The following is a 13,224-nucleotide window of genomic DNA, read 5'->3' as shown; positions in this document are numbered from 1 at the left end:
AGAGACTGAGACAGACAAAAAGAAAGAGAGAGAGAGAGAGAGAGAGAGAGAGAGAGAGAGAGAAGAGAAGTCAAACTACACAAATACCAAAATGAACCAATCACATGCATTCCATAAAAGAAATTAGTAGCATACCATACGTACGCGTATTGTGTATTGTGTATTGTGTATTGTGTGTATTGTGTATGTATAACGCACGTGTATTGTGTAGACTAGTGTTGCTCTCTAGTGCTATTTATTACATACTACTACTACTACTACTACTACTACTACTATGTAGTATGTATTACTACAAACTACATACATATTAAGTATATTACTATTACTATTGCGCGCGGGGCCATCGTTTGTATTGCCTTCACAAAAACAAGTCTCACGTGTCCACACATATACACACGCCACACACACAGCAGAAGAAAACAGAGCAAAACATACTTCTTCTTCTTCTTCTTCTTCTTCTTCTTCTGCTGCTCCTCCTTCGATTCTGTGCTGCTGCTGCTGATGATGATGCATACAATTTCTTTCTAAATTATGATCTCCACAGCTGCTGCTGCCCCCATCCCCCCCCCCGAAAGTAACCTACCCTTTGCAGCCACTCTCTCTCGAATCTTCCTGTCTCTCTCTCTAGGCTAATAATAATCATGGCCACTTCATCCTGCTTACACAAACCCCCTCCTACCTTCTTTCTTTCTCTGTTACCTCTTTTGCAGATGCTCCTTTTTAGATGATCTGCTTCTGCTGCCGGAAATTGTTTCAGAGACCAGTCAAGAAGCTTTCTAGTGTCCATCCATCCATCCATCCATCCATCCATCCATCCCGCCATTCTTACCCAAATTCCTCGCCATCCTCCACTTCCTCAGCCCTAAAATTTCAGCATTATCTTCATCCTTCCTCCGATTACAGTTTGATCAGTCTGCGTTTCATTTGACATTAAGCTGCTTGACCTTCCTTTTCGCCATGCTTGCCCCCTACTAGTCGTCTGTCTGCAGAGGAAGACGAAGACGAAGACGAAGTCTTGGGATCTCCTTCACAAACGAATCTCCTCTTTCGACTTCTTCTTCTTCTTCTTCCTCACCCCACCTCTAATTACAATGCAAATTGATAGGTAAACTTGATTGATCTCCAATTCGCCATAGCTACTGCTGCAGAAGAAGAAGAAGAAGAAGAAGAAGAAATATTCTCCAATTAGCTCCTTGAAGTTCCTCAATTAGTCTCGTGATTCATGAATCTGAAAAGGAAACATTTTCTTCCTCTTCTTCTCTGTTTCAATACCATCAATAAAATGAGCCAATTCCCAAAGGAAATTGCATGTTTTCCCACCACTTTCCTCATCTTATAAGCTGCCACAGAGTATTGCATTACCTCTGAACATCATCTGCGAGCTGATCAGCCTTCATTAATTCATCGCTCCTAATCAAGTTTAAAGATTTGATCGCCATGGATACTAGTGCTGCTGTTACAGAATTGGTTGAAGATCAAGAAGAACAAAACAAGGAATCATCATCGTCACAATCAAATACTAAAAGTACCGAGCCCCGCAAGAAACTGAGTTGGAGCAAACTCCATACATTCTCGTGTGCGAGACCGTTCTCCATTACAGATGAGGAAGGAGGCTCCATCAAATCAGTAGGAACAGAAGGATTCTCGAGACTAGTGAGGATCGGGAAATTCCCATCGCCAGATGGGAAATCATCAGAACAGAATGTTCGAAAACCTCAGGGTTATGGTAGGAAGAACAGTTCGAAACGTGGGGATAACCCTGTTTATCCTTCAAACTGGGTGTCTACCACAAAGTATAACCTGGTGACGTTCCTTCCCAAAGCTCTCTTCGAGCAATTCAGGCGAGTTGCGAACCTCTATTTCCTCTTCACTGCTGCACTCTCTGTCACTCCCCTCTCTCCTTTCTCTGCCGCCAGCCTCATCGCCCCTCTCGTCTTCGTGGTGGGAGTAAGCATGGCTAAAGAAGCTCTCGAAGATTGGCATCGGTTCTTGCAGGTAAATTATATATCCTTCTATATATACTTGGAACATTATCTCTTCTTCATCCATTTCTCTAATATGGTTTAAATGATCACAGAATCAGTTCTTTTTTCTCCTTTCATGGGTTGAACTTTTAATCATTAATAGTCTTGTAATCGTATCTGATCATCAGAAATACTATTCTTTCTTTCTGTATTTAATTTCCTTTACACCCATTGCATTTGTGTGTGTTTCCTGTGATTACGCCCTAGTTTCTAATTGATTTCAATTAGAAGTGGTCTACATCACAGATCACAGAACTCCATTTCCTGGCCTGGCTTCTTCAACAAACTCTCTGAACTTTATATATATTTTGCTTTATGTGTCTTTCCTGGCTTGCTGAAATGCAATCTGCATCTGCAAACTCCGCACTCCATTTCTACACCAATTTCTGTGACCTCCAGTTTCCATTGCCGTTTACTATCGATTAGATTAATGTGTATCTTTTGCTGCCTATGATATGCTCGGTCATTGTTTAATGAAACTGCGATCTCTATTAAAAGATCCGCTCTCCAGCTCCTGGATCTAAGTACTCTTAGCTCCATAACTGGATATTACATCAGTTTGTGCTTTTGTTCTGCTGCGTATATGGATTATGCTCCAGCTCCTGGATCTAAGTACTCTTAGCTCCATAACTGGATATTACATCAGTTTGTGCTTTTGTTCTGCTGCGTATATGGATTATGCTCCAGCTCCTTGGCTTCAACCAGAGACCTTTTGCATTAAGATATGCACTTCCTGCCTTTAATCAGTGTACTCTTTCTATTAACGCTGCATTCTTGTTTTGCTCTTAGATGAAAGTAGAAGTTTTTAACGTGAAGATCAGCATTTCATTTCCTGTCTTAAAGAATGAGTCTGCAATTTTGACCGAACTGCCCCATTTCTGTAGTTTTCAAAATGATAGATTCATAATGCGCTCTTGCCTCTATGGACTTCCGTCGACATTAATGCCTGCCACTCCATTTGATTCTGTATCCAGAATGATGGATTCATAATACTCCCAGCTAGTCTCTACGCATTAACTACAATGATTTGACATGAAGGTTGGTTAAGTAATGCACAATCCATGCCCAATTTCATCTACATTTGAGCATGGAAATCTAGTGTAGATCCAGGTCCTTTTGTCATGCCTTCATAATAGCAAGTGATCAAATCTGGAATAGAACAAGGATTAACCAGAACTTTGTCATGACTTGATGATAAGTGATGAAAACAATAAGAAGAACATCACACTTGAAGAACCTCCTGGTGTTCGGCTGTACAAAACCTCTTAGTGTGCAATAGGTTCAATTGATGAATGCATAGTTGAATCTATTGCTCGCATTTGCCTCCAAATATGATCCCTTTGCAATATTATCTTCCTATATATAGCTATAATATCAGGTGCTTGGCATGCTTTAGAGCGGGGATGTTTCTTAGTTGGAAAGTAAATAATTGCGCGCAATGAATGATTCACGGCCTGAAAGAGCAACGTAAATTACATGGTTCCAGAAAACGTTACTGTAAGTTTGCCCTTGGTGATCAAATCCTAAGTACAAGGGCAGCTACATTGTCTAGAAATGGAAGGATGAGAGAGAGAGAGAGAGAGGGAGCACTTACATTAATGATGCATATAGATCCCTAGTACGTGTATCATTCCTGTGATTCAGCGATCTTGTGAATCTGACTCTAAGATCAGTGTTGTATTTTCATACGTTACGGGAAAAAGGAGTATAAATCTGAGAGGTTTTGTCTTCTGAATGCGCAGGACCAGGAGGTGAATAATCGGAAAGTGCTTGTACACCAAGGGGATGGGAAATTTACTGCTACAGGATGGAAGAAGGTGAGAGTTGGAGATGTTGTGAAAGTTGAGAAAGACAATTTTTTCCCAGCTGACCTTTTACTGCTATCTTCTAGTTTTGAAGATGGGATATGTTACGTAGAAACCATGAATCTTGATGGTGAGACCAACTTGAAATTGAAGAGATCTTTAGAGAGCACAGTGAATTTAGAGCAGGATGAACACTTCGAATCTTTCTATGGAAAGATCGTGTGTGAAGATCCTAATCCTTTGCTCTATAGCTTTATCGGAAAGCTTGTGATCGATGAACAGGAGGAATCCTTAGGGCCTCAGCAGGTTCTGTTACGTGATTCCAAGCTAAGGAACACAGAATACATCTATGGAGCTGTCATATTCAGCGGCCACGACACAAAAGTCATGCAAAATGCCACCCCTCCTCCATCGAAGAGAAGTGATATTGAGAGAAGAATGGATCTCATCATCTATCTTCTCTTCGCCGCATTGTTCATTATGTCTGCGGTTGGGTCGGTGTTTTTCGGCATTATAACGAGGAAAGATACACCTCACTGGTGGTACCTCAGGCCAGACGATTCCACTGCTTTCTATAACCCCAAGAAACCATTAATCGCAGCGTTTCTGCATCTTGTGACCGCCCTCATTCTGTATGGCTACCTCATACCCATCTCTTTGTATGTCTCCATCGAAGTGGTCAAGGTTGCACAGGCCATGTTCATAAATCAAGATGTCAATATGTACTATGAAGCGGCAGATACACCCGCTCGTGCACGCACATCCAACTTGAATGAAGAGCTAGGTCAAATCGGCACTATTTTATCTGATAAGACAGGAACGCTGACATGCAATCAGATGGACTTCGTGAAATGCTCCATAGCTGGGATCGCTTATGGACAAGGCGTCACTGAAGTAGAAATGGCTGCAGCCAAGAGGCATGGGAAGGGTCATTTGGATGGGCAACAAGAGGATGGGATTGATACAATAATTGATGATAGCATCGCTATCAACGACGAATACTTGATTGAAAAGCCTCATGTAAAAGGGTTCAACTTCAAGGATGGGAGGCTCACGAATGGCCACTGGAAAGAGGAAAAAGATTGGGCTAACATTCAGCTGTTTTTTCGTATTTTGGCAACCTGCCATACAGCCATCCCAGAGAGAGATGGAGAAACAGGGCGGATCAGCTATGAGGCAGAATCTCCAGATGAAGCAGCATTTGTTGTTGCGGCCCGAGAATTAGGATTTGAATTGACGAAGAGAACTCTATCCAGCGTTTCTGTTGGAGAGCTTGATATTGTAACTGGGGAGAGAGTTACAAGGTGAGTTACATAATTATTTTACCTTTTTCTAAAGCTCATACGCACGCTTTAAAACATGTCGATATTGCACACATGGCTATCTATGTAATTAAATGTTAATTAGGTTTGGTGCATGCTCGAATCAAAGATTTACAATGAATGCAGTGAGTTACATTTTTCTTTATTAATACATACAGATAGATATGCAGCCCTACCCTACATTTTAACATTTTAGGTATGGTAGGGCCGCATATGCATATCCTTTGTTAATTAGGTTTGTTAATTTTCAAGCCCTACCCTACATTTTAAACAAAATCATATATTTTAGGGTTTTAAGTTTTATGAGTTCAAGTCTTATGAAATAAATTCCATGTGAGTTCAAGGTTGTGAAATGCTAGGTTCCTTATTATAAATCTCTGCATTGTTAGCTTGGAATCATGCACATTGCATAGTAACAAATATATATATATATGGTTTTACAAACTTACCTTTAGTACCTTACAGAACCACTTAATTCCAAAACATGAACCCTTTGCCTTAAGGCAAGGCTAATTATTTACATGTGGAGAAATGGCAGTTGTTCCTAGAAATGATGAGTAATATAGCAGGAAGGCCTGTTTTCTTTTTCTCATGCTCATGTACACGAATCTGAGTTTATGCCTTGTAGCTTCTTTCGAGTTTATGTGAATTCGCAGATGTGTTGCTATGTTGTGTCCATTTTGACTCCCCTTCACTGCAGGGAATATAAAATTCTTGAGGTTTTGGAATTCAACAGTACTAGAAAGCGCATGTCAGTTGTTATCAAGGATGAAGAAGAAAATATTTTTCTTTTTTGCAAAGGTGCTGACAGGTATCCTCCATGTTATATTAATCTTTCTTTAAAATTAGCCTAATCTCAGCAATGATTAAGTTATGTTCTTACCAGCACAACGGGCATACAGAGCTATTCTTTGCAGTATGAAATGGCTCTTAGTTTCCAAACTTTTTACCCTGCTTCATGTTAAGGAAAACGTTTATTTTGTTGATCGAACTCCAAAGTACTACTTTGTATGCCAATTTCTGTAAAAGCTGAAGTAATTTACATCTTTCAAAATAAAATGAAGATCTGCAGCAAGATCCATGATGTTTGTTCATTGTTTTTAAGATGAAATATAATATATTACACATAATGATAGCTCGCATATAATATTCTTCTTATATAATGCAACCTTCTTTCTTTCGTACACTACAATTTGCTCATCTTTGCCATCGTACACTTCCTTTAAACGTTTATTCCCCTACAGTCTCCTCTTCTTTTCTTGCACTGCAATTGTTGTAAACGAGCAATCCTCACTTCTATAGAACTGTGTGTTCTAATTTGGTGGTTTGTGAGCTATGTATGCCATGTGCATCTTGGACCAACTTGTGATCGAGGGCTCCATGATAACTAGATCCAGTAATTAGACCGTTGCATTTGAGCTAGATTTTATTCTGATGCTATCAATGCTTACCTGAATTTCTTTCAGAAAATTTGTAATAAATCTGTGTAATCTTTCGTTTCAGTGTGATATATGAAAGGTTGGGGAAGGATGGAAGGGAGTATGAGGAGGCTACAAGGTCACATCTGGCTGATTATGCTGATGCTGGGCTTAGAACTCTTGCTCTTGCCTATCGGAAAATTGATGCCTCTGAATACGAATCTTGGAATCAAGAATTCACCAAAGCAAAGACATACGTTGGAGCTGATAGAGGTGTAAAGCTAGAAGATGCATCTGAGCTCATAGAGAAAGATCTGATACTTGTTGGGGCAACTGGCGTTGAGGACAAATTGCAGAAAGGAGTATGTATATTAATAGTGAAGAACTGGGAATTACTCTCAGACCTTTTGTTTTTATGTCCCAGAATTTTCATTCTTTCCCATATTAAGCAAACTAAGCAAAAACCAGCTATATAACATATTAAGCCCCAAATGTGAGTTAGTTTAACCTGTAAAATTGTTATTTTTTTTTTTTTAGGTTCCACAATGTATAGATAGGCTCGCTCAAGCTGGGATTAAAATCTGGGTCTTGACAGGTGACAAATTGGAGACTGCCATCAATATCGGGTACGTATACGTATTAAGTAGTGATCCTTCAATTCCATCCGATGCATACATATTCAAAAACGATCATGAGTTAATCGTTTTCCTTCGTTTACAGATTTCAAAACAACAATCACGTAATTGTTTCCTGTTTTTTTTACAGATTTGCATGCAGCCTACTTCGCCAAGACATGATACAAGTGATTATCTCATTGGACAACGAAGAAATCAAGAATGCCGAGGCATCTGGAGATAAAGAACTAGTCAATAACGTAAGGCTATTGAAGTTTGTTTTCTTTCAACTGTCTTTACTTCATGAATCTTTAGTGCACAGATTTGTAGCATATTGACTGCGTTCGTTTCCATAGCTTTCCCGCCAGATTGTAGAACAGAAAATTACTTCTGGAAAACAACAGACAGAAGAGGAGGAAGACAGTGATGCAGCCTTTGCATTGATCATTGATGGCAAGGCATTGGATTTTGCTCTGGGAAAGGATCTGGAGGGTCATCTAATGAGTTTGGCCATCAAATGTGGGTCTGTCATCTGCTGTAGGGTCTCCCCCAAACAAAAAGCCATGGTAGGTTGATGAAGGCTTTTTTGGTGTCTGTTCACATTACTTTTGTGTATGTATTTACGTGTATGAGTCAAACTTCAAAGCATGTTAAAAAGAAACGTCAGTTCAAAAACCCTTTTGTTGATTACTTCCTCAAACTGCCCTGCACCTGCGATGAGAGAGAGAGAGAGAGAGAGAGAGAGAGAGAGAGAGAGAGAATAACATGAGTTTTGAGCTATTTCTCAAACACCCTTCGTCAAACCCTACAAAAGAGAATACTTGCTCAAATAGCAGATACATATATCATTGGATAAAATGGGATGAATTCACCATAAAATAGCTCCTTACTGTGCTCAACAAGGGCATCTGAGGGCGGAGTAGCCCTAGGAAATGATGAAAAGCTTACGACCTATTATCGAGTTTTTCCTGAAAATGTATCTAATAAAAGTTCAAGAGCCATGTATGGAAGAAAATTTGTTGGTATGGGACACAATCTATCCATGTTTTTTACCCATATATCGGCATATGCCGTTATACTGACTATTTTGTCCTGTTTTCTATCCTCCGACTTTTTGCTCCAGTTTTAGATGTTAGGATTGATTTACACCTAGATTATGAATACAATGGCTGATGAATATGTCAGTAAACCCGTTTGTTTTCCTTTAGAATTGATATGTTGATACTGTACTTATGTAAGTAAGAAGAGATATGTCAGATATGGCGAAGCACCCAGTTTAAAGGGGGTATGTCCAAAAGGATGCAAAGAGAACTGACCATATAAAATAGGAATGCGTTGCATGTACACCAATTATACCAGAAACGCCAATTTATCATAGGTAGCTAATCTTGTATCCTTTCTCATCTTTCTTCACCTTTCTTATCCTCTCCGTCCACATAAACAAGAAATCAAAACAAAACATCACCCCCCTGGCCTCGACATATTGGGATTGGAGGTTGAAAACAAGAAAATGGTGATTCTTCGGTATCCTATTTTGAATTTGTCTTTTGTAATTCGAGATTCTTCTGATTGGACCAAAAGACAATTCTCCATTTTCTCACAAGTGTGAAATCTGCTTTTTTTGTGTATATTCCATTTGGATATAGACTTCTACTTCAGCTACAACTATAAACTTGCATCCTCTCGCTGGATGATGTGGCTCTTAATGTAGGATGCTGGTTTGAAAACTGGATTATTTCAGCAACTAAAATAAATGTACCATTGCTGGATCTTTATTGAGATACATTCTTACTTTAATCATAGGTTACATAGCAATCCATATTCACACAGAAGAAAGAAAGAAATATTAACGTCTATAAAATATCATATTACCCAATGGGAGCTTGCAAAGGTTACAACCGTAGACATTAACTCATCCATGCCAGTAGCTAGGAAAATGGAAATCCTCGATCATGATGGCTGATGAGAAGGAACAGAGGAACCAGAAGGAATACTGCTGAAGGAGGAAAGTTCACAGTTTTGATGGTCACTACCTCCCCTGACATAATGTGGAAGTGAGGGTGATTACCCCAACCACCTCTCCGCAGCAGGGACAAGAGCAGCCAATATTCTCATTATCTAAGCACTCACCAGTCTGAGCTTAGATGGATAGAAATTTCTGCCTTGGAAAGATCTCCATGAACCCAGACATGATGCAATGTACATGTATACTGCAGGAATATGTCGAGCTTTAAATATGTTATGGCAATTTGTATTGTCCCTATAGGATATGGGAGATCAGACAATGTGTGCAGTGAAATCTGTAAGGTTTTGATGCACATTTTTCTTTAAATATATTTTCTGCACTATTATAACAAGCAATGCCAACTTTTTATAAAAGTTTGCACTCATATGAAATTCAGGCCGTTGTAAATACTGATTTCAGATAACTAAGCTGGTGAAGAGAAGTACAGGTCATATCACACTGGGTATTGGGGATGGTGCAAATGATGTAGGTATGATCCAAGAGGCACATGTGGGTGTGGGTATCAGTGGAGTTGAGGGTATGCAGGTAAACCATGATGATGCTTTCTGATGACCCATGTATGTTTTTACTATAATTTACTGGATTCTTAGGATCCGTTTAATATTTTGAGCATAATTTAGTATATTCTCATGAGGTTTTTATTACTCATTCAGGCCACAATGGCAAGTGACTTCTCGATAGCACAGTTTTGTTACTTAGAGAGATTGCTGCTTGTACATGGAAGTTGGTGTTACAAAAGGATTGCGCACATGGTACAATATTATTATTGCATTTAACTAATCTTTCCAATGGCCATTGTCTTTCTATAGTAATGTGCTGAAGTATTCTTTTTCTTTGTTTTTTTCTCAGATCTGTTATTTCTTTTACAAGAACATACATTTTGGGTTCACTTTGTTTTATTATGAAGTCTATGCAGCATTTTCTGCACAAGCAGCATATAATGACTGGTATATGTCCTTATTCAATGTCTTCTTCACATCCTTGCCAGTCATTGCATTAGGTGTGCTTGAACAGGATGTTTCAGCACGGGTTAAGCTACAGGTAAGAGTTATTAAAATTTCGTAAAACATAACCACAGGGACTTACTAAATATAAATTACTGGGAAATTTCATAGGTTAACCTTTCGAAAAATAGCTTTTGGGAGTAATCTTTCAAATATTCACTATATTAAGCTTTTGACTTTCTGGCGAAATACTACTTGAAATTGAGCAGATCTTTACAAAAACACTTGTCCATAAAAACTTCCCTAACAGTTTCCAAAGTACTTGAAAAGTAGATATTTGGCAACAAATAGGCACTAACCTTTTCCCTAAGGTGAACAGCTCAGAAAATTTAAGGTTTAGGTTATATGTAGCCAAAGCTTGAATTTAAGGGCAAAAGACCAAAATATACCTTGCTAACAAAAATTACTAGAATTCAGTTCTGCAGTAGTAAACTTTGTGGACTTGAGTATATGGAATTCGTATGATTTAATTAGGTTGAAACACAGAAAATAACCTTTCACCTTCCAGAAATGATCAGAATGCACTTCTAAAATAGTGAATTCTGTCGTCTTAACACATCAAGTTCATTCACTGCATTCACTAAAGGGCAAAACTCAAAAGTACCTCTTTGTTTGGGATAGTCACTAAGTTTACTCAACATAGGGAATTCATGGGATTCAATTGAGAGCGTACCCAAATACAATAAGATTTGGATGGATAAATTCATGCTTAACGTATGAAATTCGTTAAGTTGAATTAAGGGAAAAACACCAAGATACCCATTACTTTTTGGATATTTCCCAGCATGTCCCTAAGTCTTAACAAATTACTAGAATGACCCCCTTTTAGTATGTACTGAATTTACTACCTTAGAGGGGTGGCGATCCTCGTCAAATACCAACAAGTTGGTGGTATTTTGGTGTCTTTCCCTTCATGTAATTGTGTTGTGGAGAGTTATTTATTCGAAACATAAATATATTTTTTGGATTGATGGTTTGTTGCAGTTTCCGCATCTATATCAACAAGGAATTAAGAACTTGCATTTCCGATGGTTTCGAATCCTTGGTTACATATCTGATGGGATATTGAGCTCAGTGATTGTCTTCTTTTTCACTGTGAGTATCTTGAAAATGCAAGCATTTCGAAAGGGAGGAGAAGTGGCAGGACTCGAAGTATTAGGGGCCACTCTATACACTGGGGTAGTATGGACGGTGAATTGCAACCTTTTCATATTTACGAAGTATTTCACATGGGTTCAACATGCATGTATTTGGGGTAGTATTCTTATGTGGTATTTGTTTGTGGTGGTCTATGGATATTTTCCTCCCACGATTTCGACCACAGGTTATCAAATTTTCACAGAAGCATGTGCACCATCCCCTTCCTATTGGCTCATTACTATTCTAGTCACCATCGCAGCCCTAACCCCGGCATTCTTATACAAAGCATTCCAAACCACTTTCTTTCCTATAGATGATCAAATCATCCAAGAAATCTCACACTTGAAGAAAGATAAAGATAGGAATTGGTTAGCAAGAGCTATGGCTAACACAACTCTTCGAGTGACCGTAGGTATTACAGCTAGATTTCGTAAACGCAAGCACAAACCGCGTATGAAAAAACCTAATCTTAATCCAGAGGTTGTGTCTGGCACAAGTGGGAAAGCTAGTAGTCCTCTAAAGACAACTTTGCTTGAACCATGAGGTTTCATATATATGTATGTTTCTTTTGTTTGTTCTTTGGTTGTTCACATTCTTTGACTAAAGAGGTATTCCATAGCCATAATTTTGGGAGAGTTTGGCTTTTCATGTTCTTTTCTCCAAACCTTAACACCTATCTAAAAGCAAAACATCACAACTTTGTTGTAATAAAGCAATCATTTGTATGAGATATTTCTTTTTGGGGTTAATGACTAGACAAAATTCTCTTTACAAAAGGTTTGCATTTGGGAGTTATTGTTTCATGGAGATCAATCTATTTGTAAGGCTCCTTAACTAAATATTAGTAACATGCTTGGGTTTGCAAAGGTTTGCATTTTGTGAGCATGTGATGGCAAAGAGCTCATTTTCAGTCAGATCCATGAACAATGTAAGTTACCTAATAGTGATTGATGTGCAAAGATCAGTAGAGAGTCGAGGACGCAAACAATTGCCACAATGTGCATTAATAAACAATGAGATTTAAGTGTTATGGCTATGACATGCATAAATAGAACCTGAAATTGTAGTGTGTGTACATACATGCATATGTATATATGTATGATAAACATCCATTTAAGTGCATTATTCTATTAAGTTGGGAAAAATCTAAGATCAAAAAATTTATATTGTTTGATGACAAGATCACATCAAACCAAATTCAAACATTTGAAAACAATGATATCATCAATGGATTATCATATTTCTAAGTCTTTTTCTATTTCATACCAAAATTATGTAAGGTCATTTGCCTAGGTTTAGCTATATGGTTAGAAGTGATGGTAGAATTTGTCCCTTGAATGTTTCTACGAGCTGTTGATAAATCTTATATTACTTGTGTTGTGTTATCTGAATCTAACCAAAATGTTGACGTGATCAAATGTTGACTATTAACAATATGAGGGAATAATTCAGGAATAATTCAGGTAATGGCCGGAGATTTCAACATGACTGAGCATCTGGGAGATAGGAAAGGGGGGACCCAAAGACCGCTTCATGGTGCGGAGTTGGACTCCTGGGCTTTCCTAATTGGGAAAATTGGGGTGAAGGATACATGGGGCTCTTCCCTTAGGAGATGCTCACATTCGCTACACTTCTCCCGCGTTGCAGTGACTTCTAGGGGTGGTAGTCTTGCGCGGCTAGACCGAATATACATAAGCTCGTCCCTCGAAGAGCTAGGGGGCTCCTTCGCTATCTTGGCAGGTCTTACCTTCTCGGATCACCAGCCGATGAGACTAGACCTTAACCCACCCTGCGGTAGCAAGGGGAGTCTCACTATGAAAATCCCCACAAAGATCCTGAAGAGTGCAAAGGTGAAAGCAGGGTTGCAGAGC

At 38.8% G+C, this 13,224-nt stretch overlaps 1 protein-coding gene across 3 annotated transcripts; it reads left to right on the top strand.

Annotated features, from left to right (window-relative positions):
- Positions 1-1,334: 1,334 nt before the first annotated feature.
- LOC147848657 (putative phospholipid-transporting ATPase 9) lies at positions 1,335-12,129 on the top strand. Of its 3 annotated transcripts, XM_087338248.1 has the most exons (12): positions 1,861-1,995; positions 3,767-3,841; positions 3,916-5,133; positions 5,852-5,962; positions 6,655-6,931; positions 7,107-7,195; positions 7,335-7,443; positions 7,540-7,749; positions 9,609-9,734; positions 9,863-9,961; positions 10,059-10,250; positions 11,198-12,129. In XM_087338248.1, the coding sequence occupies exons 2-12, from the start codon at positions 3,810-3,812 to the stop codon at positions 11,894-11,896; spliced, it is 3,162 nt and encodes a 1,053-aa protein (XP_087194374.1). In that variant the 5' UTR covers positions 1,861-1,995; positions 3,767-3,809; the 3' UTR covers positions 11,897-12,129. The 3 variants fall into 3 exon arrangements, with proteins under 3 accessions (XP_087194375.1, XP_087194373.1, XP_087194374.1); XM_087338247.1 differs by having other exon boundaries at positions 1,740-1,995; positions 3,767-5,133; XM_087338249.1 differs by lacking the exons at positions 9,609-9,734; positions 9,863-9,961; positions 10,059-10,250; positions 11,198-12,129 and adding an exon at positions 8,987-9,556 and having other exon boundaries at positions 1,335-1,995; positions 3,767-5,133.
- The last annotated feature ends 1,095 nt before the right edge of the window (positions 12,130-13,224 follow it).

The sequence above is a fragment of the Azolla caroliniana genome, unplaced genomic scaffold (genome assembly GCF_043228905.1).
Source record: "Azolla caroliniana isolate FFs.n. ecotype wild unplaced genomic scaffold, voAzoCaro1.0.p SCAF_272, whole genome shotgun sequence".
NCBI classification, from domain to species: domain Eukaryota; kingdom Viridiplantae; phylum Streptophyta; class Polypodiopsida; order Salviniales; family Salviniaceae; genus Azolla; species Azolla caroliniana.
This window is presented reverse-complemented; position numbering and strand designations above follow the sequence as displayed.